The 26,500-nt window shown below is 50.0% G+C and overlaps 1 protein-coding gene and 1 long non-coding RNA gene across 10 annotated transcripts in view; one reads left to right on the top strand and one right to left on the bottom strand.

The window, feature by feature from the left end:
- The first annotated feature begins 5,080 nt into the window (after positions 1–5,080).
- Positions 5,081–26,500, top strand: part of LOC111853516 (myocyte-specific enhancer factor 2D homolog) — a 46,504-nt gene continuing 25,084 nt past the window's right edge. For 5 of the 6 annotated variants that reach the window (XM_072705391.1, XM_072705393.1, XM_072705390.1 and 2 more), the window contains exons 1-2: positions 5,081–5,301; positions 25,917–26,193. In XM_072705391.1, coding sequence (XP_072561492.1) covers positions 26,140–26,193 — 54 coding nt within the window. In that variant the 5' untranslated portion in view covers positions 5,081–5,301; positions 25,917–26,139. Of the gene's footprint in view, positions 5,302–13,300; positions 13,321–25,916; positions 26,194–26,500 lie in introns of those variants that run through there. The other variant, XM_072705389.1, reaches the window with a different exon arrangement.
- LOC140581847 (uncharacterized) lies at positions 6,525–8,801 on the bottom strand. Of its 4 annotated transcripts, none has more exons than XR_011984867.1 (4): positions 8,522–8,801; positions 7,681–7,802; positions 6,836–7,099; positions 6,525–6,688 (listed from the first exon to the last, which is right to left on the bottom strand). It is a non-coding gene; the product is annotated as an uncharacterized lncRNA (long non-coding RNA). The 4 variants fall into 4 exon arrangements; XR_011984866.1 differs by having other exon boundaries at positions 6,850–7,099; XR_011984864.1 differs by lacking the exon at positions 6,525–6,688 and having other exon boundaries at positions 6,824–7,099.

Here is a 26,500-nt window from a genome sequence, read left to right as displayed (position 1 = left end):
TGCAAACAGACCCACGCAAACACATAAAACTGAGCAGCAGAGCCAAGAGGTGCCTTTTCTTGGGAACAATCAGCAATTAGGCCTCCCTGCATGTACCTCAAGAGCCTCTGTCGAAATGGGGGAGAAAAAAGCCACAGCATTCTTGTTAACGATAAAGTATGATTTTAAAGATTATTAAAACCAGGCCCAGCTCCACGAGCTTGGCCTGGCCAATCACAAACTTGGCCCACTCAGTCACAAGCTTGGCCTGGCCAATCACAGACTCGGCCCACCCAATCATGAGCCTGACGCACCTAATGCTGGGTAAATGCCAGCCAATCTCTCTATTTTTCATCAATTATCATAAATAAGAGGGAAGCACATGGATTTTTCAAAACCTTTCGAACTCTTACACACAAACACACCCCCTAGACCCTCTGAGGGTCATAGAGCTGGAGCCAGACCCAATTAAAAGACAAGCAGGCAACCGCAGTACCACAAATGCATAAAATATCCATCCATCTATCATCCAACTGCTTTTCCTGGACAGGGTCACCTGGAGTCTATCCAGTCAGCATGAGGCAACAGATCGGGATATTCTGGGATGGGATACCAACCCATCACAGCACAGAGCAAACATGGATACACTGCACTGCACTGCACTACAACTGAAGCAGAGACAGGATTCAAACCTTTATCCCTGGTGATGTGAAACAACGTTGCTGGAGGCCGTAGGAATATTACACTAAGTTGCCGTTTGGCAGACTCTTACATAGCTGATGCTTTATACATTTATCCTGCTGTCTAGGTTTACTGAGGTAATGCAGCTGGCCCAAGGGTACAACAGCATGGGTGTTCTTAGGAGCAGAAACGCCTATCATTCGATGTTCTTCTTTAATCGCTTAGACTACCTGCTGCCCTTGAGCACCCAGACAGTAATGAGGCAGTTCAGACGTGTGACATAACGCATCACGGCCTCGACAGCTGAAATTGGCTCGCAGCCAAATAGGAGAGACTGGCCAAAACATTATACCTGCCAGAAATTATAGCCGTCTGACAGATTAGACGGGTGAAAGTTTACAACAAAAGGGTGTCTGTCAATCCAATATCTAATGTAGTGTAACGGTTTCTGCGAGGTATTCAAGATTGCAGCTGTGGTAATTATCAGTTGTGAATCACAGAGGCTGCACAGTCCCCACCACCTAAAGCAAAGATTTCAGTGAGGGAAGGATGAAAGGACACCAGAACCGCTGCTTGTGCGAGAGATTAATTTTCTTCTTTCATGCAATTAACTGCATCGTCCAAACAGCTCACGAAAATGTCTGTAATCCAGTCAAAGAAAACGGCTTGCATGTCACATGACGCTTGGATGCATATCTTCATGCAGTTCCGGCCTTCTCCGTGGACGTAAGCTTCTTGTATGGAAAACAAAGTGATTCTCCTCTTGGCTGTATCACTGATTATCCTGCTCTGCCTGTGATTTGCTCTTTTAGAACGTCTCCTATTATTAAATCACTACTGACTGTAGTGGGATGGCGGAGCAGGTGTCAAGAAATGCGAGTAAATATGAATACACCAAAAATAACTCTGTAATGAAAAGCCTTTATTAAGCACAGTCAGCAATGTATCATCTGATATGTGAATTTATGTGTAGGAGTGTATTGTGACATATTGTAAAGCACTGCAGTGCTTGAGCATAATGGATTCCCGTTGCATTGCTGAATTGTTTAATGTGATAGTCTCATACTTAGCAAGTCATTTTTTTTTTCATTTTCATATTTTTTTTAGCTACATGTAAATTTGAAATGGACTGATGGCAATTCCATTCATACCACTTTCTTTCAAATACAAAAGTTACATAAAAAGGAAGTTGCATGTAAAATATGTAAAAATTTAGTTGCCAGCATGTAATTGACAGTTATTTATGGGAAACATTAAATTCACACAGTAAAAAACAACAATGACACACTTTTAACAATATATAAATCGTCGTATCTCTTTAAATTCCGGCCAGTGTTGTTCCTCAGATCCTGACGCAGTTGTGCCATACGTCAAGCGCTAAGGAGAAACACAAGACCAGTACTGCTTTATTTTAGCAAGGCGAAGTGCCCCCGTGCCCACGTAACTCCTACAGCATTCCAATAAATCCGTATCCATTAAAGTAAAGTTTAAAACAGTGCCGCTTTAAACCTTTAATTTATTTTCTCTACACTTCATCACAATATATTTACCATAAAAGCTGAATGGTAAATTCCTTTTTTAACTTCGAATGCTGCTTATTTATTTGGTGTGTGTCTCGAAAACTAACTATTCGTCTGATTAGTTCACAGAAGTACTTAATATCGACGAGCTTAAGACGGAAGGAGACGGGGAGTCGCATACAGCAGTTAGTGGAATATCTATATCAGTCTCCCGCGATACTTCCTTTCTCATAGCACCCTGTTGTATCCTTCCGCCGCTGTTAATGCAGCGGCGTGTTTTACTGTACTGTTGTAGCACACAGGCAGGTAGTCATCTGTACTACATAAAGAACAAAATGATTTTGATGAGACTAAATAGTCCTCCGAAAAACTTAGGAAAACTTACGTTTGACCCCTAAATATCCAACTGGGTTTAATTGAAATATTTTGCACTGGCTTTCCGTCCTTGAGAAACGAATATATCGATGTATAGTTGCATTATACGGTTCTTTTGCAACTATGATCGAAGTTCCCCTAAAACTACTTGACTCCTTTTGACTTAAAGGGCATTTCTTGTAATTCTTTCTTATCGTATTTATCATAACTCATCTTTATGACGGGTGTTGCCACATTTCGTTGTGCGTAATATCGATGCCGTCAGTTTGGCGAAAAGGCAACACGCCATAATCTAGGAGCGAATATAACGATGCAGCGCATTGTTTATGAGATCGGCGATGGGCAGAGCATGCAGCGATCTCAGGAAGGTGGCGCACGCAGTGTATCAGTGACAGCCGAAAGGGAATTTTACAAGGCTATGCAGCACAGCTGCTCTGCACCTGCTCTTGTCCGTTTGCAAGTCCACTGGCATGGGGAGCAATGCCCATGAACTTCTAAGCAATGTTGCGGTGTAAAACTAGCCCCCCGTCATGTTCTTAACAAACAAGCCTGAGTTGTTGGCTAAGGAGCTACGTGCTACCATTACTACCCCTTAAGTCCCCACTCAATGTTTCACGGCGTTTAGTACGGTTGGTACAACACCACGCAGTGTTACAGTAATGACCATCCACAATGCACCATACAGAGGTTACTCACTTATTCTTTTCTATGTATCTTCCATAAAGACCATATAACATGACCTATTGAGGGACACAAAGATTGTCACTAACAAGTTTTAACACCTTAAATGATCGTCATAGTGAAGTAATATCCAGATCCTGTACTTCATAAACACAGTATTTATGGTCTTATTGAAGTAATTATTTGGATGTGTCAACCCTGGTTTCACAGTGGCCAAGTGGCTACAATGTATTAATATTCCCTCTTCCACAACAATCTAATAATTATACTTCCTTTGCTCATCTAAGATGTTCATTTGTCATCTAAATTGAACTAACTGGGTGATCTTGACCTGTTTATGCCATTTGGGTCTGATAATAAATAACAGTAAGGATTTATAGCATTAAGTTATTGTTTTATGTATAAAATGTATGGGTAGCCAGTATAATTAGCTATTGCAGGTCCAATATTAATTTGAATATCTTGTGGACACTACATTAGGTACAAACGGGTGGTGACGTACAGAGCCTGCACCTACAAATAGAAAATCATGTTATTGCAGCTGAATACTAACAGCGTACAGACATGGTCAAGAGCTTCATCTTTGCAATTAAAGAGGTCAGAGGGGAATTGTGAGACTAGTTAAAGTTGACAGGAAGGCCCAGTGCAAAAATATCAGCTCAGAACAATAGTGCTGTATAGAATGGCTTCTCTGTACACACAATACATACCCTTAAGGTGGTTCTGGAGACCAAAGGGGATCATATTTAATACTTTGTATTTTAGAATAGATTAGAATGCACATTTCTTACAGAATGGAATCATATCGTAAGAGAAATTAAAAAAAATGCCTAATAAAGTGGCCACAGAGTTTTTGCATGTCCTTCGTAAGAAAATCCCAAATCCAGCACTGACCTGTTTAACTTCCCGAGATCCAGTTGGGGGGGGGGGGGGGGGTTAAAAAATATTTATTAAAATTTTGATTTGACAGGAAAATGAAGTTAATAGTGTGGAATGTATTGCGTGGTAAAATATGAGCAAAAACTTCCTCTAGGGAGAACAAAAATGAATTGCTGGATCTCAGGAAGATACTACTTTGTCTCTGCTGATGGTGAGACCATCTGCACACTGCTAATGCAGCTCCTCATCAATGTTCCCTTTAATGAAGATGATCACTGTTAGAAAGCAGCAGACACTCCAAACCACACTGGCTGCTTTCTTTCCCTCTCTGGGTGACATAATAGTTTCCATTAAGGTAGTTTGGCTGGATTGTTTATGAACATATTGCATTTGAATACAGATTTTTGAACATGGTCATTCAATACAGAACACTAAGCGTAGAATAGGCCTAACTCACATTTACTGCATCTGCCACTCCTAGGTTCAATAGTCAAACAGAATGTTCCTTTATTTTTTTGCACTTAAAAATGTCACTCGTTAAAATTGTAATTATTATTCATATTTAATTTAGCCTAGCAAAAGATTTAGGAACACTGAAACAACACAAATTGTGACATTTGTTACTACATTTCTCCAAATGGTCAGGTTTTAATAGTTTTAATGCACACCAAAACCAGTACAGCTATCAATAAACCAGGACCGATCGGATGAAATAAAAAATATTTCAGTCATTACAGTCGTCGTCGAGACCCATCACAACGTAAGCCTATAATGCAGAGTGAACCCGAAGCCTCGCTGACTGACAAGGCGGAGGGATACAAGCACACCAGGCAAGCATGATCATTATTACCCCCTCCCCCCCAAAACACGCACGCCCCTCCTTCTCCTCCTACGCATTCGTTTTCACCTACTAGCTCTCTCATTGGCTAAGTGAAAGAAGCACTTGCTTTTTATTGGCTAACTTTTCATCAATCTTCCCAGCGTTCCGATCATGGTAGATTGCGCTTCACTTCTACATTGTATCGTTTGACTGAACTAGTTACCTTTTACATTAAGCGGAAAGGGGCGAGAATTGTTTTTCTATTAAACGCCGAGGACGAACATTTTTGTCAACGTCAACTTTTATATGTTTTTAAATTAAATAATTAGATTTTATATGTTCCAGATGTGGGCACACCGTTTCTGGGTAAGTGAAGCGATATATCTTCTTTTTGGTTTTTGTCGACTGCATGCCAGTTGTTTTTTTTTTCCCATTTTAAATATGCCTCTTCGGTTCCGTGACACAAGGAGTTCCTATATCCAAACGCGATGTTTCACCGCCGGACGCCAACGTTTCGATAAAGTGCGCAGTTCCTCGGCCACTTGCGTGTTTTTCTCCCTGTGTAGTTAACGGCGAGATCGTATTTGACGGAAGAGTTTAGGGTAATGGGTGTCGCCTTCGTGACTGATTGTGAAATGTTGGTGGATCGGGGTTAGATATAGGTTACGCGTTTTTGCCCCCCTCCATGTTGATGTTTCGGAGTATGAATTCGCCTTTTGCGCTTGACGGAGGTGCGCGCCGAGCGCCGGAGCTGTCAGCGGCAGAACGGCGACGGGCACCTTGGCTCGCTCTGCATTTACGCGGAAGCTGTGCTCTACACTGTTATTGGCACGTTTTATTATCTTCGTCATCATCGTCAACAACAACAAGAATGAGTAATAATAATATCAACAATAATAACAGCCGGCAAAAATACTACCGACAATATAAGTGAATAATAACATTGTTGTTGTTTTGTTATTATTATTATTATTATTATTACGAAACATTTCTCTGATTTTTAGTATTAGTGAGACAATAGAATAAATGGTAATTAACTTCCTCGTCTGTCAATAGAGATTCCATTCCAGTACAGTACATGTTGTACTGTCTTTAACTTTATTATTGGCCTGATGTTATACTGTCGTTCTTCTTGCCCTTGGTGTGGACGAGTAAAAGCCTCCGATTTAAGGCGCACGTCTGATCGCGGGCAAACACTGATAATTTTTTTTTTCTTTTTAGTCCTTATCAGTTTAGTTGACGGTTGTAGATATGTCTCTTGTAATGTAATGTGGAGTCAGTCGTGTGTTTTACTTTTTGTGTTTTAAATGTCGCCTTTTGTTTTTACTAGCTGAAAATTTCACTAAGGTTTGCAGACGCTTGGCATGCAGGGTGAAGTACAGTAAATAGTTTTCTTTACAGAAATAGACTTTTGCCTCGTATTATTTATGTCGCATCTGTTTCTGGTGTCAGTGATATTGTCAGGTAATTTCATTTCGCACGAAAACCGTTTAGTTCATGGTGTTCAATATATCAAATCAAGTAAATCATATAAATAATTAATAAAACTGATTAGTTGTTAAGGGGATACCATTCAGGAGTCGAAGTGGTTGCTTTGTGACGTTTAATGGCTTCTCCATATCATTCCAAATTGACTTTTATAAATTACATGTCCCATGTTAAATGGGCAGACGTCAATGTCAAGTTGGTCTTGCGGTTTTGATTGGACAGCCATGGAGCTCGGGAAGCAGAGGGAGAAGCACAATGCAGGAATCTGTTGAAGGGTAAAAGAGCATAACTGAGCCAGCTCCGGGAGAGAGCAATTAGCCGCTGTGGATGTGTGGGTTTGCGAGGCACTACAACTGATACAATTGCATTTTGTCAAAAAATAAACAATCAAACCCCAAGGTATGTTGCCTACTTTAATTAAAACACCTTTTGCCACGGCATGTTTTGACATCAGTGGGACACGCGGAGCCTTTTTGCTCGGCCGCTGTTGGCTCCATCTGGACGCGCGTTCCCGTGGGAGCTGCGCGCGACGGTGCCGCGCAAGGGCCGGCGTGACCTTTGATATTCCGACGTCGCGAGTCATTCATCGCGGATCAGAACGCGGCCCCTGCAAACACTTATCTTCAATATGTCTGTTCAGTAACCGTTGCCGCACCAGATGGGACGTTGCCGTCACCTAAAATGGGTGAGCGCAAATGAGGGGAAGGGAGGAAAAAAACAAACGAAGAATAATGATTTGCATCAGGCCTGGCGCCCTCGTTCAAACTGAATGGGATTCGACTCTCCACAGCGGCAGGGGTCTAGACAAAAATTCAAAAAATATTACATCATCACCATCTTGGATGCTGTTAAAACGTGAGGCTTTTCCTTAGTGAACAATAGAGGCCAGTTTGCTAGGTAATTTTAATAGGACCTGCAAAGGGAGACCTACTGTGCCTCTTGGAGAACCCGAGACCATCTCTGTAACCGCTAGGGGAATATGACTGATAGGGAGCGAAAGTAGCATTTCGGGGGGGTGGGGGTTGTGTAACGGAGGGAGATATAGGAGCGAGGCTGGCAGGACTAGCCTGATGTCCTGGGTGCGAGCACGTCAGAGCGGCAAGCGGGGCCGGCCTGGACAGGTGGCAGGGAACCCCGATTCTCTGCAGGAAGCCCACACGCTGTGTCTGCATCACCGGGGGCCAAATCCTCATGCTGGCACCTCTCTGGAAATAACGGGGGGGGGGAAACTAGAGCATAACTTACGAAACGGCCTACCTGACTTGTACTAGCTGGAATCGATTTAATTGGGTCCGCCCCTCTCTCTTGGTGTCATTTTACTTGTTGACAGGACAGTTGTATCCAAATCTGTGTGCATGGCTTGCAGCTTCTTGCCTTATCTGTTGATACAGAAGGAAATTTGTGTGTGTGTGGGGTGGGGGGGGGGGGATCGAGGTAAAACTACCCCGGCAGATTCCCGCCTGGGATGTGAACTGGCAGCCTTCGGCCTGAGGAATCCGCCTTTGGCCAGTTCTCTGCCTTCTGTCGGTTTATCGGTAATCGCATCTGTTATGCTGCCGGCCGTTTAAGGCGTCGGGATTCACAGAGTGCTCGAACGGCACGCCGCAGCGCGACCCAGGCAAACACCGGTGCCGCCCCACGAGCAAACACCGGGATTAGTACGCTTTATTCTTCTTCTCAAATCTCACGTTCACTACCACTGGCAGTTAACCAACCGCCCGCTTGACAAGAGGAAAGCTGTGCTTGGAGAATATTTCTCCTCCTGACATAACTTCAGGCCGGGATGGGTCTTATTATTTATTGAGACGTGACACAGGAGATGGTGCTTCTGTGCCGCTGGTACGTTGGGGGGTAGGGGGCGGGCAATCTGCTCTTAGAGCTGGTGGGATGGAACTAACCTAGTTAGTACTTAGAGGCTGTGGTGAGGTCTCCCGTACCTTTGCAGGACTGGCACTAGGTGACACTGCGCAGCGCAAGTCAGCAGCATAATGATTTTAATGAAGAAGTTCAAGTTCTGGAAATTTCCTTCCTTTTTTTCCTGAGGATAAAGCTAATTGAATAACAGATGAAATCAGATGATTCACGCAGAGAATCTTACCGGTTATTTGAGCTGAAGTTCAAGGCTGTCCGCCGGCTGGTTTTCGGGAAGAATACTGACGGTAGAGGGAGTCTTGTGTTGACTCTGCTCACACTCCCTCGGCTGTAGGCTATACAGGAAAGTCAGCTGCCTGTCTGTGCCTCTTTTGTGGATTCCGCCTCCATCGTTTTTTTTTTTAAGACTGTAGAAAATGGTTTCCTCTCTGCAGTCTGCCGTGTCAGGATCAGACCCCAACAAGCGAGACTTTCCATGGTCAGCACATGGCTCACGCCACAGCCAGTACGCCACCCCCCACCAGCCCCCACCACCCCTTCCCCCCCCAAAGCCACCACACGATAAACCATCGAGCGTCAAACCCTGCTGTAACAGGAAACAAGACGCCCCCCTCCTACCACCGCCCCCCCCCCTGACTCTGTTCAGGCTTCCTGGTGAAGGGCGAGTGCAGCCAGAGGGTCATTAAGCACGAGAGATGCCGTGCTATGGTGCAGTACCAAGGCGAGATATCATCGGGGGGGGGTGGAACCATGCCGGGGGGGGGGGGGGGGGATTTGATGGTAATATGAGCCTGTGATCTAGGAATTAGGACAAAGGGCAAATGATCTCTCATTGTTTCCCTTGGCTCCCATAATACTGTGCTCACTTGGTCCTTGTTCTGCTGCTGACACCTTGCAGGACTGTAAACAAACTCTGCCCGTTACACTTAACACTGTCCTGACTGCACCCTCATCGGGGTGTGTGTGTGTGTGTGTGTGTGTGTGTCCTGACCTCTCCTGACCCTGGACAGCAGTATTCCCCAGTGAGGTTAAGTCATTTTTCCCCTCCTCCCTTCATGTTACAGGATACTCTCTACACAGCAGTACCCTTTGTTGGTCAAGTGCAGCGCAGTGCACGGGGCTCTTGGTTTTCCGTGGTGAAAAATGATGCATTACGATGTTAAACTAAAAGTCGGACAAGCTCTTGTATTGGTCCATCTGGCTGCAAAGCCCCTTAGCTCTGGATGTCAGCTACACCCCATGCTTTTGCTGTAGCTGTCTAGGTGACAGCCCTGTCTGACCTGAAACAAATGAGCATTTGTACCAATAAAAATGAGTGTCTTTACTTATACATACTTATGTTTACACAGATTTTTAAGCTGTAGCTGTTTAGAAGAAAAATCAGTATATCAAATGCCTAAATAATGTGTAAATTTATTATCGCTAAGGGTTGTTTGTTTTGGACGTCTTCCTCGGCCTCTGTAGTGGCTCTGAATACTTATCCTAGCAATCTTTCGGGGCTTGGAAAAAACTGAGACCTCTCTTTATTGAGATATCACAGCTGCAATAAAACAGCGCTTCAGTTTAGAAAATGTTTTATTGTCACTCTTATGTGACTGAGCTTGTTTTATTATTAAACAACATTATCGAATAACAATGCTGAGCCTGATTTGCTGATTTTTGCCTCGTTCGGCAAAACAACCCCCCCCGCCCCCATCCCCAGTCTGGGGTCTGCTTGATTTCTGCTCCAAATACTGAGAGAGAAGCTACTTCTGGGGCTAATGTGGAGCCCTCCTTCGCCCCCTGGGCCTGCGCCGAAGGGCGAGCGGCCCAGCCAGCCTCTCGAGCGACTCCAAAGCAGCGTGACGCTGACGTACGATAAGCTGCCCGTTTTGAGGTGTGATGCAAATAATCACCAGGCCAGAAAGAAGTGCCACAGCACTCGGCTCTTTCTGTCTTTATCTGATTCAGTGCGTTGCTTCCTCTTTACGCCCATCTTGAGCTATCTGGACCGATAGGGACATGGCAGGGAATTCGGGCACGGCGGAGGACGCCTGTGCTGTCTGGGCTGGCTAATCTTCTGGTCCTGGTTACAGCCCAGGGCCCATTTTGGACTTTATTTGTAAAAATAATGAGGCTGTAACTGGTTAGCGCTGCCAGCAGTGGTCAAAAGAGGCCTTTCATTGCAGTTTTTGTTCCTGAATCATTTTGTCCTTTTCAACATCTGCTTGTTCCCCCTTTTTTTTTTCCATATCAGACATGCATCCAGCATATGCTGCAGACTCTCTGTACATGTATACAAACGTAGTCAGACATTTTTTTTTTTCAAGAAGTTCCTTCAGACAAAAAGCATCAGGATCAGCAATAATGAAAAACAGCGAACAGTTTCCAGCACGCTGGTAGAATATTCCATGGAGTTCTGGGTATGTTATCTCTGGTCTGCTTAAAGTGGTACGTTTGTCACCTTGCTGTGCTGACGGTATTCCTCAGACACCTCATTACACTCCGGATTTAGCCCGTTCAGATCAAATGGCCATTTTTTTTCCCCCCCCCACTATGGGAAGGTCTGTCTGAGATTCTCGTCTGCTGCCAGTCAAATCCGCTGCCGAGAGACATCACACAGTCCCGCTTTCCCGCCGCCAGGGTCCACCACATGGCGCTTGCCGATGATTAATTCATTAAAAGGTCAGAAAACCTAATTACATAGTAAACGAAGCGGGGAGTGTTGGCCCAGCTCAGCTTTGCGTTCTCCCAGATGACCAAGCACCTCTCGGTGAGGAGAGGATGATGTGGAAATTGATGATGTGGCTGCACGTCTCCAAGAATCCCACATCCCCCCGGCGGCTCTCAGAGGAGCCCTTTCCAGCTCGTGCTGGCTGCAGGGCGGGGTGGCGCAGGGTGGCGCGGCCAGTGGAATTCACAGGACTTTGAGAGGGTGGTGAGTCAGGAGCTGGGCGGGTGAGACCAGGGCAGCTCAGGCCCATGTGACCCGCTCATGCGTTACGGCTGAATGTCTGCGTTCCTCCTCTGCTCTTTGCTGTTTTCGCGTTCTGGTTCGTCTCCATGGCTGTAGACCAGGCTCGAACTCTTGAACCGTGAAGATGTTCGCAACCTGGACTCTACAAAAGAAACTGATGTTTTGCATCTCCGGTAGCTGGGGAGGAAGTGACCCGGTCTGGTGTTCAGGTGGAAGTCGACGTGTGATTGGCCTGAAGGTGTTAAATGTGGGTGTGGCCACCATAGGAAGAACTGTGAGGGAAGCTGGAGACCTGGCCTACACGAGAGAGGGTTCATTCAGCCGGGTTCTGGCCTGCACCGTGACCATGCTTTACGTTTGTTAATGTGTGGCAGGTTTGTTCAGAGGTTTTGCATGTGTGTGTCGTCACCTCCGGATACTGCGAGCCTGTTTATCTGGTACACATCGAGCCATGAAAGAAAATACCGGAAAAACTGAGCCCTGCAGAAGTGCTTGGATGTCATTGTGCTGATGTTTTTATTGTCATTTCTTTGGCATCTTGTTTCATACTGATATCGTTGTATCATAGTTTTTATATATGAAACAGACACTCCGTGATTATAGCCCTGCATAGTTTATCGGTTTGGATATTAATCCAAGCTCTCCGGATTAATTACAGGTACCCTCCCTGTGAATAATCCTGCCGCTTGCAAACGGGTGTTTTACTGTCATACCATGTGCTGCTCTTATAGGCCCTGTCGCACACGACACAGTTTACGATGGCGTTACGTTCCAATAAACCTAATCGTAAGGCGAAAATGCATTTTAATACAGTACACTTAACTTGGCAAAAATCATAACCTAGCCTAGCTTAAACATGCGTAGAACACTTACATTAGCATACAGTTGGGCAAAATCATTAACGCAAAGCCTATTTCATAATAAAATGTTGAATATCTCGTGTAATTTTATTGAATAACGTACTGAAAGTGAATAACATTTACCCATCGTAAAGTCGAAATATCGTAATACGAGCCATTGTAACCTGGGGAGTGTCTCTATTTCCAGTGTATTCTAGGGAAGAGAAGATTAATGTATGTTAATACATATTCTGTATAATTTATAGTGTGGGGGAAAGAGGAATCTTAAGATGATCTCAGAGGATGTGTTTGTGTTTAGGAAGAAATGAGAGGCTGGAGATTGAGAACAGAAACTGGACACTGAACAGAGTGGCGATCAAAGGAGAGCCTAAGGAAGGAGCCGGAACGGCGGCCACGCCTGAACGTCTCCCTCTGTCTGGCTCAGCAAACTCGGGGTCGCCGGGCGACGGCCGCTGTGTACGCCGGGGTGCCGGTCCAGCTACCAGTCTATGCCGCTTTCGTCCTAAAAACTAACCGCGAATATCTCTCTGCAAGAAAAAACAAAGGACACCCTGTCTAAAAAGACTGCTCCATTGGCCAGGCCCCGCGGGGGGGGGGGGGCCCTTCAGGACAAGCTCGTCATTGCCGGGGCCCCGGCGATTTGGTGTCAGTTTCTCCGTCTAAACGATGACCAGCCGCCCACCCCGCGGAAACCTCGGCCCGCGTCCGTGGCAACCGCCAGCGACCGGAGGGAAGGAAACACTCAGTCAGACGATCTGAGCTCCTTCATGTGCCGCCTGGTGCTTTTGCCTAAAAATACATGGATCAGTGTGCTAAATTTATCCAGCTTGCCTCTGATGAGGACGGGGGGGGAGGGAAAGGGGGGTCTTAAAATATCCATCTTGTTAACGGAAATGGAACAGAGGGCCGCCTAGGGGGGGGAAGTTCGAAAACAAAACAAATAAATGAAAATTGTGAATAGTGAACGGAGGCTATTTATATCCAGAGTTATTGCATGTGAGTGTGGGAGTGTGTCGAAGCACTTTTCATCTGGCTGCTTTTAATGCCTGGGATTTCAGCTCTTCTCTGACTCCGTATCCTGTTACGTTTGTTTAGGGCGGTTCAGGCCACAGGCTTTATCCCGATTAAATGTTTCTGCTCTCTGTTTCGTAGAAATCTTTCTGTATTTGGATTGGAGGACACCTTTCAAGCTCTTTACCTTTAAGTGAGGTGTGTGATGTCGGCGTGGCCAAGCCAATGAAACGGTCCAAACTGAAGTAGACTATTTAAAATTATTTTTTGCTTGCCGATGTTTATTTTAACCCTGATGTCTTAAAGGAAGGGGACAGACGTGCACCGTGTTTTCTTTTTATGCGACCGTGTTCTGTTGGCTCTGTGTATTTCGTTGGGAGGGTTTGAGAATTCGTCGGTCAGAAGTTTCGTGACTCAGAATGCCAGGCCTTCGCTCTCATGGCGCCCAGCTGCTCTCGCCGGAGCTCAGGAGCTGCGATTCTGCCAAATGTTACGCTCCCCCTTTTTTCGGGTTCACGCCATGTGCATGTATTACCCGTATGGAACAGCTGCTCCTTTGTGCGTCGATGTCTAATTGTAAACAGGCTGATAACAGTTCCTGCCGGAGCCGGACAGAAGCGTTCGCACTCAGACCTCGTGCAGCTGGAGTTGCCGCAGCAGGCCGCGAATTAATGCGCGATGTGATCCTCTCGTGTTTCTTTTAAAATGTGAAGCTCTGCTCTTATGAGGGGGGCGTGTAACTTTTCCAGGATGCTTTTTTTATTTTAAATTTTTTATTCCTCCAGAGTTTTGTTTAATATTTATCTGTGCAAAGCGCTTTTTAAATCATCCAGCTCGATCAGTCTGTGGAATAATCTGCGCGTCTGTTTCTGAAACTGCTGTGACATTGGTAATGAAACCAAAGACGACTGCTCAGGCGTGTAGAGCGTATAGCCGTCCACAGCATAGCCTGCGTTTCCAGTCATTTTGTAGCGTATTGATTAGTCTAAATTCGGATTTATCTGGATATTTTCATGTTTGTGTTCTGTAGCTTATAGTTCCAGATGAATTACTAGTCAGTGATTCTCTTCTAACTGGCATTTAGTGGTAAATCAGTTTGGAATGCCGCCCAGCTTCACAGCTTTCTGTATGTTTGTCTGTGTGCTGCTGGTAAACTGTTCACCTCTGCTGTTGGTGGGCATAGAAAACGGAGGTTTCGCGTGTTGGATGGGTTGGAACGTCGGAACGGTTTGGGGTTGAATCCTCCGGCGACCAGCTGACTCCAGAGGTCACGAGCTCAGGCCTTTGCACACACCTGGGCCCGTCCAGGAGCTAAAGCTGGAGGATTCCTGGCGCGGGGGAGTGCTGTGTCTGCCTGAAAGGCCACCCCCCCCACCCCCACGTGCTCCCTGGGCTCGCCGCGGGGCCTCTGAACATGACCCGCTGCCTCCGCACCTGTCCTCGCTGCTCTCTGGCCCTCCGACACCTGCTCAGCTCTGCTCAGCTGCCGTCCACGTGGCCGTGCGGTCCAGCGGCCGCTCGGAAAGCAGAACCACGCAGAGCTAATCGCGGCTCTGGCGGCCGCGCGCTGCTATTTTCGGGCCGCGCCCCGCATCTTGTCCCATGTAGCGCTGCTCCTGCCTCTTCTGTGATTTATTTTTATTTATTTTTTTTTATTTTTAAAATTTTATTTTATACTGGCTGATGGGAGAACGGCTCCCGTAAGCTGATCATTTTCCTGCAATTTATCGAATATATCCGTTTATCACAATACTAATGTGTCTGTTAATCATCTCCCTGATGAATACTTTGCCGTTTCCCTTCTGCCTCAGTAAAAACAGCCGCAGAGTCCGATCGCTAACATGCCACTTGTTCTGCTAGGAGCTGTAACACAACATGACTGTATGCCTTTTCCCCTCGAGTCTTTTAAAAGTCACGCTGTCCTACTTCTGCATAACTCTCTCCACTGAGGTTAAGTTCATCTGGCTGTGACTGTATGCCTCTCAGCGCACTATAAAAATATATTTTATTTATGTGTTTACTGGTTTTGGCTGAGGCAGTAAAGCGTCGGGGGTAAGCGGTGGACCAGATGCGGTGACGGTGAAGGACCCCCGCGTGGAGATGGTGAAGGATGGCTGCTCACACGTAGCTTCACCTTGGGCCGTGGGCCTTTCCGAGTTCCTTATAATCCGCCTCTTTGTCCTCCTTGCTGCTCGCTTGACTCCGCCCCTTGTCTCCATACCGGCTCTTATTGGCTCTTCGCTGTCGTGTGTTATCACCACTCTTTAGACCCTCTTTACCATCATCCCCGTCACCGTCACCTCTGGGCCCCCTCCTCCTCTCCTTACCTTAACAATCCCACTGTACTACGCACCCGTTGCGGTCCATCTGTCAGCATGCCCCCCCCCCCCCCGGTCGCCCTCCCCAGTGAGCATTTACGACTGCCCTTTTCCCTTGGACACATCCGCCACCCACGTATGTCTTCAAGCGCCCCGGCCCCCATGTTCAGTGGTGGTCCAGATCAAAGGAGGAAGTGCCCCCACGCCCCCCACCTTGTGTGGCTCCTCTGGGCTCCTGTGAGTGACGCTCCTCCCTGTTTATACTGTGCTAATGGTTGTTAGCGCATCAGTGTTAATGCTCTACACGGCGTATCCGTTCCTGTCCGTACTGCCTGCGGCGGGCAACAGGACGGACGGGGAATATGAGCCGGAGCCGGTCCAGAGAAGGTTCATCAGCAAAGCCCCCTAACGGGGTTGCCGTAATTCCGGCTTTACCTTAACCGGTCCAGAATGCCCCTCCCTCAGCCTTCAACACCAGGCCGACTTGTTAACAGACGGTCTGTCCCTTTGAATTCGGAGCGTCGTCAGCGTCACCAGATGCTTTTTTTCATTCATATCTAACATTTCATCTCCTGTGTTCTGTTGTGGCGCCTTTTGTACTTTTCAGTTGACGTATAGATCTGTAATGGCACTGATGTGGCTTTTAGCGCGAGATCTTCGCTTATCGCTTATCGCTTTATTCATGAGGTATTTCTTTTATGCGCTGGCACCTCCAGTGTGAGCAGCGCCTGCTATTGGCCGCATCCTGCTTTTGTTCTTCTGGGATCTGCGAAGCCTCTTTAAAAATGTGAAGAATTACCCTGTCAGCAGTGATGGCCTGAGCAGCTTCTTGCTTTAAGGGTATAGTGCTGACAGTGATTGAAATTGCACCCCCCTGTAATGTGCCCCCACCCCCGCGGCTCTGCGAAAGGACACGTGTTTCCCGGAGCGTGGAGCCCACGGCCCTCGCCTCAGCCAGCACTTTCGTTTCCCTTTTCTTTGCTGCCTGCTGCAGGGAAGTGGTTTGGTTGGTGAAGAACTGCAGCCCGAACACCAGTATGACCCCTAACCCCCCCCCCCCGCAAAGCCACAGGCTGTTTTCAGCCTCTTCCCGCGCATCCCCTGCCTGAGTCTTCCCCATTTCTTTCTTTCAAGCCCTCCCCCTGCTCTACGCATCCCCCCCCCCCCCCCCCGTCTGTGCCAGGAAGACCTGTCATGGTGCTGTTGACATGTGGAAATGGCGCCCGCTGTAGTTTCCTGAGAGGCCGCAGGCCGCTGTGTGGAGCATCTCCTTCCTCCCGAATGTCTACCCTGTCTCGCACTGAACCGAGTGGCGGCTGCCGCTTCACGATTCGCCGCGCCGGATCACGTGACCCCGGCCATTACATTCCAAAGCATGTGAGGTCAAGATGCCGGCCAATCGCGCAGCCTTTACCTGCGGCTCCCTGCCTGCAATCAGGCCCACTTCACTTGCTGATGGTAACTTGTCTTGTGTGTTGGCTGAAGATCCGCTTGCCCGTGTTTCGTTTTATTCGTTGGAGACGTCTTTGTTTCTGCACCGGTCCGAGATTTTTCCACCAGTAGTGGAAACCCATTGATTTCCACCATTTTCCATCTGGCCCCGACCGCACTTCAGTAGAAAACAAAAGCGGGGCTTGTTTTTTTGGGGGGGGAGGAAAGTGGCACCCAGAGCCGCCACGCGGGTGTCAGACACCCAGCGCCTTGCTGGCAGCCTCAGGCTGTTAGAGGAGTTTTCCAGCCCAGAATGAGGGAGAGACTGAGAAAGGGAATTGAAAATAGCAGATGCCGGTGAGGGGTGTTTTCACAGCGGGGGCCGCAGGTGGGGCGAGAGGGAGGTGGGAGCTGTGGGGTCGGGTTCACTAGGGCTGGGCGGGACCTGAGGCAAGGCCCCCCCTCGTCCCTCCACCTGTAGCTCGTCAGCTGTCGGGTCCGCAGAGCGTCAGCTGATTTTGAGCGAACGCTGTGAAAACTGGGTGGAAGGTCTCCGCGTGTCTCCGCCTCCTTCTGTGTGGCGCTTGGATGCCAGGCGGCACATGATTGTCTTGCTGGCTAACGGCACTGATTCTGAGCCTTGCACTGTGCCGTTCTTACTGCGGGGTGTGTGTGTGTGTGTGTGTGTGTGTGTGTGTGTGTGTGGGGTCCAGGTATACCTTACCTTGTGGGAACCAAATGTCCCCACAACATGATGAATACTCGTTTTTTTTTTCTTTTTTTGCTGGTTCCTATATGGGAAAACTCTATTTCATAAAAATCCGTGACTGCAGTGAGTCGCTCTTTGTGTTTTTGTGTGTTTTGTTGGTGGGGGGGGGGGGGGGCAGGAAGCTTTTGTTTCACTACTGAACTTGCAGAGGTCACTGAAGCCATCGCAGGTGCTTTGCAGAAACGTGAGGCTTTCCGGTGTCCAGTCCAGACCCGAACCCCGTGGCCGCCCGTCTGGACGAATCGATCCCTCATTCCTGCTCCTCTGACACCCCTCAGTCGTAGGTGGGTGGAGTTTTCCTCCCCCCGACCCCCCCGGAGTGCCACGCTGGGGCGCCTGGCTGGTGCGTGGCCGACCGCCTGGCGAGGACGGGCCTCCAGCGGCTTGGTTTGGCGCAGGAAGGTCCAGCAGTCGGGCAGCCATGTTTGCTTGGACCTGAGGTTTCCCTGGTTGGGCGTCATTTTAAGCTTTACACTCTGTTTTGTGTACAACGTTCCATTCTAGTGTATCTATGATATACTAAATAAATGAAGGTATTTTATAGCGGACAGTTCATTTTAGGCCTGAGGCTCATGGAATTAGACTTGACCAGTAGCCCACAGGCATGCCGGTCGGTAATGGAGCTCTTGAAGAGTGGCGGTGATGAGGCTGGGTAATCTATGACCTGCTACCCTTGGGGTACGCTGCAGTGATAGAATTTTCTGGAAATAACTTCCTTATCAGGTCATAAGTTGATAAATTAAGGTGAAGCGTTTTTTTTTTTGTACATTAAGGCCCCGCAGATGCAGAAGGATGGTTGTGCGTCTTTGTTGCCTTACAAACAATGTTTTTTTACCTCACTTTTTTGCCTTTTGCCTGCAAATGAGTTGCACATTAAAGGTCTTCAGGCTAAAGGGACAAAGATAATCCCTAACTGAACCTTCTTAATGATTTTGGGGGGAGGCGGGGGGGGGGGGGTCGGATACTGAGAGAGAGCCCAGTGCTCGTGACGTTCACAGGCTCATTTATACCGAGTCATTTGTTTTTTATGAAACACCGTCATCTGATTAGGGGGGAAGGGGAGCCAATGATGGGGGGGGGGGGGGGGGTCCATCTGAGTGGGGAAGCGAGAGGTGAAGCGAATACGTTCCTGACAAAGTCGGGCCCTGGAGGCGCGGTGATGGGGGGGCAGCAGAACATGGTCACACGGAACCTCGCTACCGTCGGGCTGCCAGCCAAATGGACACGGGCCGGGGGTGCCGGCGAACGTGGCGGCCCAGCTAGAGCAGACCAGGCGCCGTGCCGCCGGCGATGACGAGCTTCTCGGGAAGACCCTTGCCGAGCATCCGTCACCCGGTTAGGAGCCCAGGAAGCCGGTAGCTCTGCCAGCGCATCTCGCGCCGGTCCCCAGCTGTCCCACGGCGTGGCACCGGGCCCCGTGAGGCAAGCCGGGCCGAGGTGTTCCTCCAGGTTCTGTGCGCTCCTGTCCGGCGTGTGCCGATGCGTGTGCCGATGCGTGTGCCGCCTATTGAGCATGTGCAGTGTGGAGGGAGCGTTCCCTTGAAGGCGTCAGAGCCTGAATAACAGCAGTCGGGGTGGGGTGGGGTGGGGTGGGGGGGGGCACTGTAACTATGTGCCTGATTTGGTTTAGGAGCCTTCGACATTAAAGTGATGGTAAGCGTTTGGGGGGGGGGGGGGAAGATATGCAAGCACGGCTGTGTGTGTCCCTCTGGCTTTGTGGGGGGGTGGGACGACAAAAGGTGTCCTGGCAGCTGCACCCGTTTTATAATGCGAGTAGGGAATGTGCACACATGTGAGATGGGGGGGGGGGGTTAGCATTAGCTTGTTCACTGTGGGCCCCCCCCATCCCCCCAGACTTTGATGAATGAGGGCCAGTTGCTGTTGGGCTTTTACAGTGAGGGAGGGGCAGGAAGAGGAGTGACATGAGGATGCCCCCCCCCCCCCCAAGCTGGTCACTCTGCAGCAGGACACAGACGGCCAGCGCTCGTCTCTGGGTCGGGCCGAATCCACGTGACCGGAGCTATCGGGCCTCATTCAGACTGGGCTGCTGTTTCCTTCCTGCCAGAACCTCAGGAGCTTCCTTCAGCTTGGCTTGTTGCTCTGGGCGAGGTGCAGCTTGAGGTAAGAACGGCCACATCACTAACGGCCTCGTGCTTTAGGAGAAAAGGCGATGATTTCTGGCAGCTTACCAAAAAACGTGGGGCAGTCGTTTCATGGGCAGCCCTCTGGAACATCGACACCGGGCAAATCCAGGCCGTGATCATGTGCCACCCCTGTGCCAGTGTGATGCAGCCTAAGGGCCTTGATTCCCATCGGAAAAATGGTCCCAGTTCATCTAAAAGCCGTGTGTTTCCATCAAGGGAAGCTTTTTTTTTTTTTTTTTTTTTACCCCGGTCAGTGGATGTCCAGGTTTCGGAGATGACCGCGAACGCTCAGGGGTACGTACAGCGCTGGCCACACGTGACGGCCGCATGCGCTGCCCCTCCTGTTGCCTGCTGGTTACAGTCCTGGCCTCTTTTTTGTGGTGTGTTGGGTACTCTGTCGCCCATGGCCACCCACTCCAACGGGAAGTGTTGCGGTACAGAGTGCAGGTGACCCAAAGTGATCATCCGGTGGTGCATGTGGCCCTTGGTTCTGTGGATCTCTTCTGCGTGACGGGCCGCGTTTCCTCCTCGCCTCCCAGGCTCGTTTCTCCGCCGCCTTCCTGGGAAGCAGAGGATGGACGTGAGCTCCCAGGTTCTGCCCGTTCCCACTTCCGATCCCGTCGTATGGTTTGTACTCCGTGCTTCCAATGTGACGTTTTCTCTGCGTCTATTGAATTTGCTAAACTGATAGTAAGGGGGAAAAATATTAATTTAGCTGTGCTGTATGTGCAGTTTGTATGCTGCTAGGCTTTATCAGAGAGTGTATTTGAAGAGGCCACATTATTTAGGGCAAAGGACCCCTAATTATCCCGCTATCTCTCCCAGTGTTACTGTCACGGCACACCGGCATGCAGTCAGTGTTTGGTCTCTTTATAATGTCTGTTATTTATCGCACAGGCAGAAAAGAATCCTACTGGAATGAAAATCCCCAGAAATGGGTACAGGTTTGGTATAGGCTCCTGTTTTGAGCAGGTTTTTGGTCGGCTTTAGCCTGGAACGCTGTGGCCTTTGGTTGGTGCGTTGTTGTTTTTGCCAGTTCTCTTGTTCTTTTGGCATGATCGTATAAGCCGGGTGAGGTGTGTGTGTGTGTGTGTGTGTGTGTGTGTGTGTGTGTGTGTGTGTGTGTGTGTGTGTGTGTGTGTGTGTGTGTGTGTGTGTGTGTGTGTGTGTGTGTGTGTGTGTGTGTGTGTGTGTGTGCGCGCGCATGCATCTCTTTTCTGAAGAACGTTGACGGACCTCCACGTGCCTCATGGAAGTGGTGTGCGTTACTGGGCCAGTCCGGGTGCATGTTTGAATCATTACACTGTCCCTTTCAACGTTATGCGCCTTACTGCATGTGAAATCTTCCTTTGTTGGAATTCTCGCTCTCCTTTTCACGCCGTCAGTTTCATGCCTGAGAAACCTGTGACCGCCTCTGACCGCCCTGTCGTACGTGTCAGTGCCGCTAATCTGATTCGTTCTGTCGAATCCGCTCTCCATTTGCTGCGGTTCAGTCATTTTCGGGGCGAATTTGGTGAGATGACTTTCGGCGCCCGATGCTGCAGTGAGCGTCTTGCTTCTTCAGAGCGCCAGCGTTCCCGTCCCCCGGTTACCGAGCTTCCTGCCGCCCGCGGGTTTGCTCGCGATTGCCTAACCAAGCCTCCGTCCTCCGCATCCGGCGCGGAGATGGTACAGTGCTTTGCGGCTGCGATCTCGCAAGCGGGGGCTGCCTGGGGGGTTTCATTAGCCGCCATTATGAGGTCTCTCCCTTTGCGGGCGCAGCTTAGGGCAGCTAATAATGCTGTGATTCATTCTGCTGGGTGGGGGGGGGTGGGGGGCGGCGGCCATTGCGGTTACTCTGAGGTGGATTCCGCCTGGTTAGCAAAGGTCAACGCTGTGAATTTGGGGGTTCTTTGCTCGGGTAGGGATTTGATAATCAAAATAGTATGCTAATGTCTGTCTAAATCGCTGTGTTTAGATATTTCTGTTTTATAATTGCAATTAAACTGGAAATGAATGTGTATCAGGGAGATTTTTCTCTGGTTTGTTTGTCCTTTTGCCTTTGGGAGGTACGTCTGAGATTGTGCTTGCCTGTGTTTTTGCCACACAGACCCGTCCCGACTCCGCAGGCCCCTTTGTCGCTTAAACGTGGCTCAATGACATTTTTGGAAGCTTGTCTGGTGTCCTGATCTCCTCGCCATGGCGATAGGCCTTTCCTTAGCCCAGACTCTGTCTGTTGTGACAGCCTGGTGCGTTTTCGTTTGTTTGTTTTTTATTTGCGATGGGAGGCTCCTCGGGTACCTAGCATAGTTTTCTATTGAAGGGAACGTGTTTGACCGGTACCTGCTAATGCCGACCTTGACATCTGCTCTGATGTCACTTCCCCGAATGGCGTAACAATCTGGAAGGTGGATCCCCGTCCTCGCCCGTCCATACCCTGCTTATCGTTTAGGCCGCCGTGGGGGTGTCCATCTGAGTGTGTCTGGTTGAGGAGTACGGGTGCCTTTCTGCGTGTGGTTGGCCACTTCACACTGGGTCTGATCACAGTGGTCCAACAGGTCTGACTTCATTAGCTAGAGAGCTCCACTTGGCCTGTGAATGTTCTCACCATGACTGGAGCACATCCTCATACCATCCTCTTCCCGGTTGCCTCATCCCATAACCGCGGAACTGGTTAATCACTGATCCCCTTCTCAGGAACACAATGGTGTGGAGCGATGACTGTCTGGCAGTGATGTGCTCTCACATTTATACTGAGCATGAGAACCGTGGGGGGTCACATGATACCTCTAATTCCAAGAAGGCCCCGCCCCCTGGCTCATTAACACTGGCCCTCGGGTAATCTATTGCCCCCCCCCCCACCCCATTAGCGTGGGGTGATGCTGGCTTGCCACTTTTCCTGGCAACAGAGGTGCAGGAAGTGGGTTTGGTGAGAGGCAGCAGTACTGTAACAACCGGCGAAGGCTGATGGGGAAGCTGCTGTCTGCCTCGTCTATGGTCCTCGGCCCAGCAAACTGCATCCACAGTGTGTCACTGAGTCACACGGTTGGACGTAGGAGAGGGTCCAGATTGAGCAACTTGAAAATCTTAAGCATGGCTCGCTGTGCTGGTTTTTAGGAACGGGTTTTTTGATCTTTGAGGACGACTTAGGGGGGGACCTCGTGGGCTTTGCTCAGGGACTCCACCCAGCGTCGCCTCCGTGACCTTCCGGAGTCACGGGCATGCGAGTGGCCCGTTCACCCCATGTTTCGCCCACAGAGTGCAGGGTGGGGATTTGGCCTCGCCACACGCGGCATGCTGCGCTCGGAGGCTATGCGGCCCGGGGCCCTTTCATGTGTGCGCGGCCTAACCGCACGTGCTCGCCGTCACCGACACCTCGCAGGCGACGCCGGGGATTCGGGGCCTAGCCTTGCGCCCTTGAGCCGGCTGAGTGCAATTCGGCAGGATGATCAGGCCGTAAAGCAGCTTGGTAAATCTCCAGCAGAATGGCTAATCAAACACTGGCCTCATCCTTTTCGCCACGTCGGCCCAGAACAAGATCGATCCATCCACCTCTTATCTGTTCACCTATGACCCCCCCCAGCACTTAGGCAGGGTGCTGTCTGAGAGTCTCACCAGATCCTGGCCTCTGGTTGGGCCAAAATGCGCAGCGTGGCCTCAAACAACAACTAGACCCTGTTCTGCGAGCACCTGCGGGCAAACTCCGGGGGTGACGGCTCAGGGGAAATGAGAGGGCGGAGCTCCATGCAAATCACCCCAAGGAGCACGACCCCCCCCCCCCCCGGCCCCCGCGAGCAAAGCACCAGTCATGCTGTTTCAGTGACGGGTTGTTTTTTTGATTTTCGCCAGGGTTTGGGATGTGACGGGGGAGGGTCCGGAAGCGTGTGTCGCTGTAACCCCCCCCCGTTCTCCTGGCTGCCTTCCACACACGCGCACATGCGCACGCAGCACTATGTACAAACCCCTCATGTTTATAGATAGTGCTCTATTTTTAAGACCTTCTCTCTTTTCGTCCACAAATAGTAATTGCAGGTCTTAAAATGATCACAGGCTCCGTCAGCCACTGGGGGTTATGTTTGTCTGTTCGCTCTCTTGTTCGTTCATTCATTCCCTCTCTCTCCCCCATGCAAATGAAAAGCCACACGACTCCAAAAACTGAAACGTTTCTCTGCCCCCCTCCGAAGAGCTGAAGCACTCTGAAAATAAGCTCATGCAAGAGTATTTTATTTATTTATTTTTTGATGATGAATTATTTTTCTCACCCTTCCGGGACCTCTGGCAGAGGCCGGCGCGGGGGTGTTCTTCACGTGCGTGCCACCACGGGCCCGCTGCAAATGGTGACCCGGTGGGGGGGCGGGGCTGCTTGCCGCATGCAGCCACGCATCCCGGCATGTGTGTAAACGAAAGGGCTTTTGTCTACCCATCTGCGTCTGTTTCAGGAATGCTGCTTGACAGTACCAGGTTCACAGGGGGCTCAGCCTTGGTGACCTTGGTCGTGTACTGGGCAGGCCTAACAAGTCTGATAAATCCTCTCTGGTTCTGGGGGCAGACCTTATAAATCCTGCATGCCTTTGGGGGTGGGGATAGTAAATCCTATGTGGCTTTTGGGGAGGAGGTTATAAATCCTATATGGTTGTGTGGGTGTGGTTAATAAATCGTATACAACCAGGGCTAGTCTGTCCTATAGGTGACATAGGCAATCTTCTGACTTGCCAGCCAGTTTGACTTTGCCCTGCAAGGAGGGGATGCCAGCAGTAAGGCTCAACTAGGGTGCCCCATCTGCTAGGACCAGTGCTGGCTAATGAATTCTATATGGTTATGTGTGTGTAGCTAATCTGGTATGACTCTATGGGTGTGGCTAATAAATCATATGTTATGTGGGTATGACTAATGAACCTGACAACTCTTTGGGTGTGGCTAGAAAATCCTATGTATGGATATGTGGGAGTTAATGACTCCGCGGTGGGCAGCCCTGGTACATGCTAGTGGCGAAACACTCGGTCCCGCGGTGCGCAGCCCTGGTACATGCTAGTGGCGAAACACTCGGTCCCGCGGTGCGCAGCCCTGGTACATGCTAGTGGCGAAACACTCGGTCCCGCGGTGCGCAGCCCTGGTACATGCTAGTGGCGAAACACTCGGTCCCGCGGTGCGCAGCCCTGGTACATGCTAGTGGCGAAACACTCGGGCCCGCGGTGGGCAGCCCTGGTACATGCTAGTGGCGAAACACTCGGGCCCGCGGTGGGCAGCCCTGGTACATGCTAGTGGCGAAACACTCGGTCCCGCGGTGCGCAGCCCTGGTACATGCTAGTGGCGAAACACTCGGTCCCGCGGTGCGCAGCCCTGGTACATGCTAGTGGCGAAACACTCGGTCCCGCGGTGGGCAGCCCTGGTACATGCTAGTGGCGAAACACTCGGTCCCGCGGTGCGCAGCCCTGGTACATGCTAGTGGCGAAACACTCGGTCCCGCGGTGGGCAGCCCTGGTACATGCTAGTGGCGAAACACTCGGTCCCGCGGTGGGCAGCCCTGGTACATGCTAGTGGCGAAACACTCGGTCCCGCGGTGCGCAGCCCTGGTACATGCTAGTGGCGAAACACTCGGTCCCGCGGTGCGCAGCCCTGGTACATGCTAGTGGCGAAACACTCGGTCCCGCGGTGGGCAGCCCTGGTACATGCTAATGGCGAAACACTCGGGCCCGCGGTGGGCAGCCCTGGTACATGCTAGTGGCGAAACACTCGGTCCCGCGGTGCGCAGCCCTGGTACATGCTAGTGGCGAAACACTCGGTCCCGCGGTGCGCAGCCCTGGTACATGCTAGTGGCGAAACACTCGGTCCCGCGGTGGGCAGCCCTGGTACATGCTAGTGGCGAAACACTCGGTCCCGCGGTGGGCAGCTGGGATCTGCTCACCCTCTCGGTCGCTCCTTGGCTCCCTGACATCGCAGCTTTAAATCTGAGGCGTATCGAATGTGGCGGCCTGTCCGAGGTTGAGGAGGCTGCTCTGCGTGAAGCCGGATTTGTTTCCTTGGGACGGCTGTTGTCATGAAGTCTGCAGAAGCGCCTGGGATGTAACAAGGCCTTCCCTCTCCTGCTGCCTGTCAGGCTTCCAGCATGACCTTCATCATGGTTTTAATGTCCCTCTCTGCTTGTTTCCCTAGTAACCCTCCACCCTGCATCTACCGACCGTGAGAGACTCCCCAGGACGGAGGCTTGACCCCACCCCCCTCCACCCTCTGAGTGGACCATGAACTAAAGACTCCACCGCCCCACCCATCGCCTACATCTGTTCTCCATTCTTTATTTTATTTTATTTCCCCTCGTATAACGAGGGCTAAGGAGCCCCCCCCCCCCACCACAGCTCACAGTCACCAAGCCGGAAACATGGGGAGGAAAAAGATCCAGATTCAGAGGATCACGGACGAGCGCAACAAGCAGGTGAGCGAGGGGGGGGGCCCTGGGGGTGGAGCCTAAATGGGCTCTCTGTCGTCGCTCTGCACGCAAAATGCTCTCTATTTGAGACACACACACACACACACACATACACATACAGTCGAGGGTGCAGCTTGGGGTCCGAGCCCATGCAGTCAGGTCATTTGTCCAGTGACCCTGGAGCACTTTTAGGGGCTAAGGGCCCAACAGATATGCGACTATTTTCCTGAGTTTGGGATTCAAACTGGCAACCTTCTTCTGCTGAGAAAGACACCCACCTCTGCCCTCGGGCATGTGGGTATAGGGTGTGGAT

The sequence above is a fragment of the Paramormyrops kingsleyae genome, chromosome 23 (genome assembly GCF_048594095.1).
Source record: "Paramormyrops kingsleyae isolate MSU_618 chromosome 23, PKINGS_0.4, whole genome shotgun sequence".
NCBI lineage: Eukaryota > Metazoa > Chordata > Actinopteri > Osteoglossiformes > Mormyridae > Paramormyrops > Paramormyrops kingsleyae.
The sequence above is the reverse complement of the archived record's forward strand: the minus strand, read 5'-3'. Positions and strand labels throughout refer to the sequence as shown.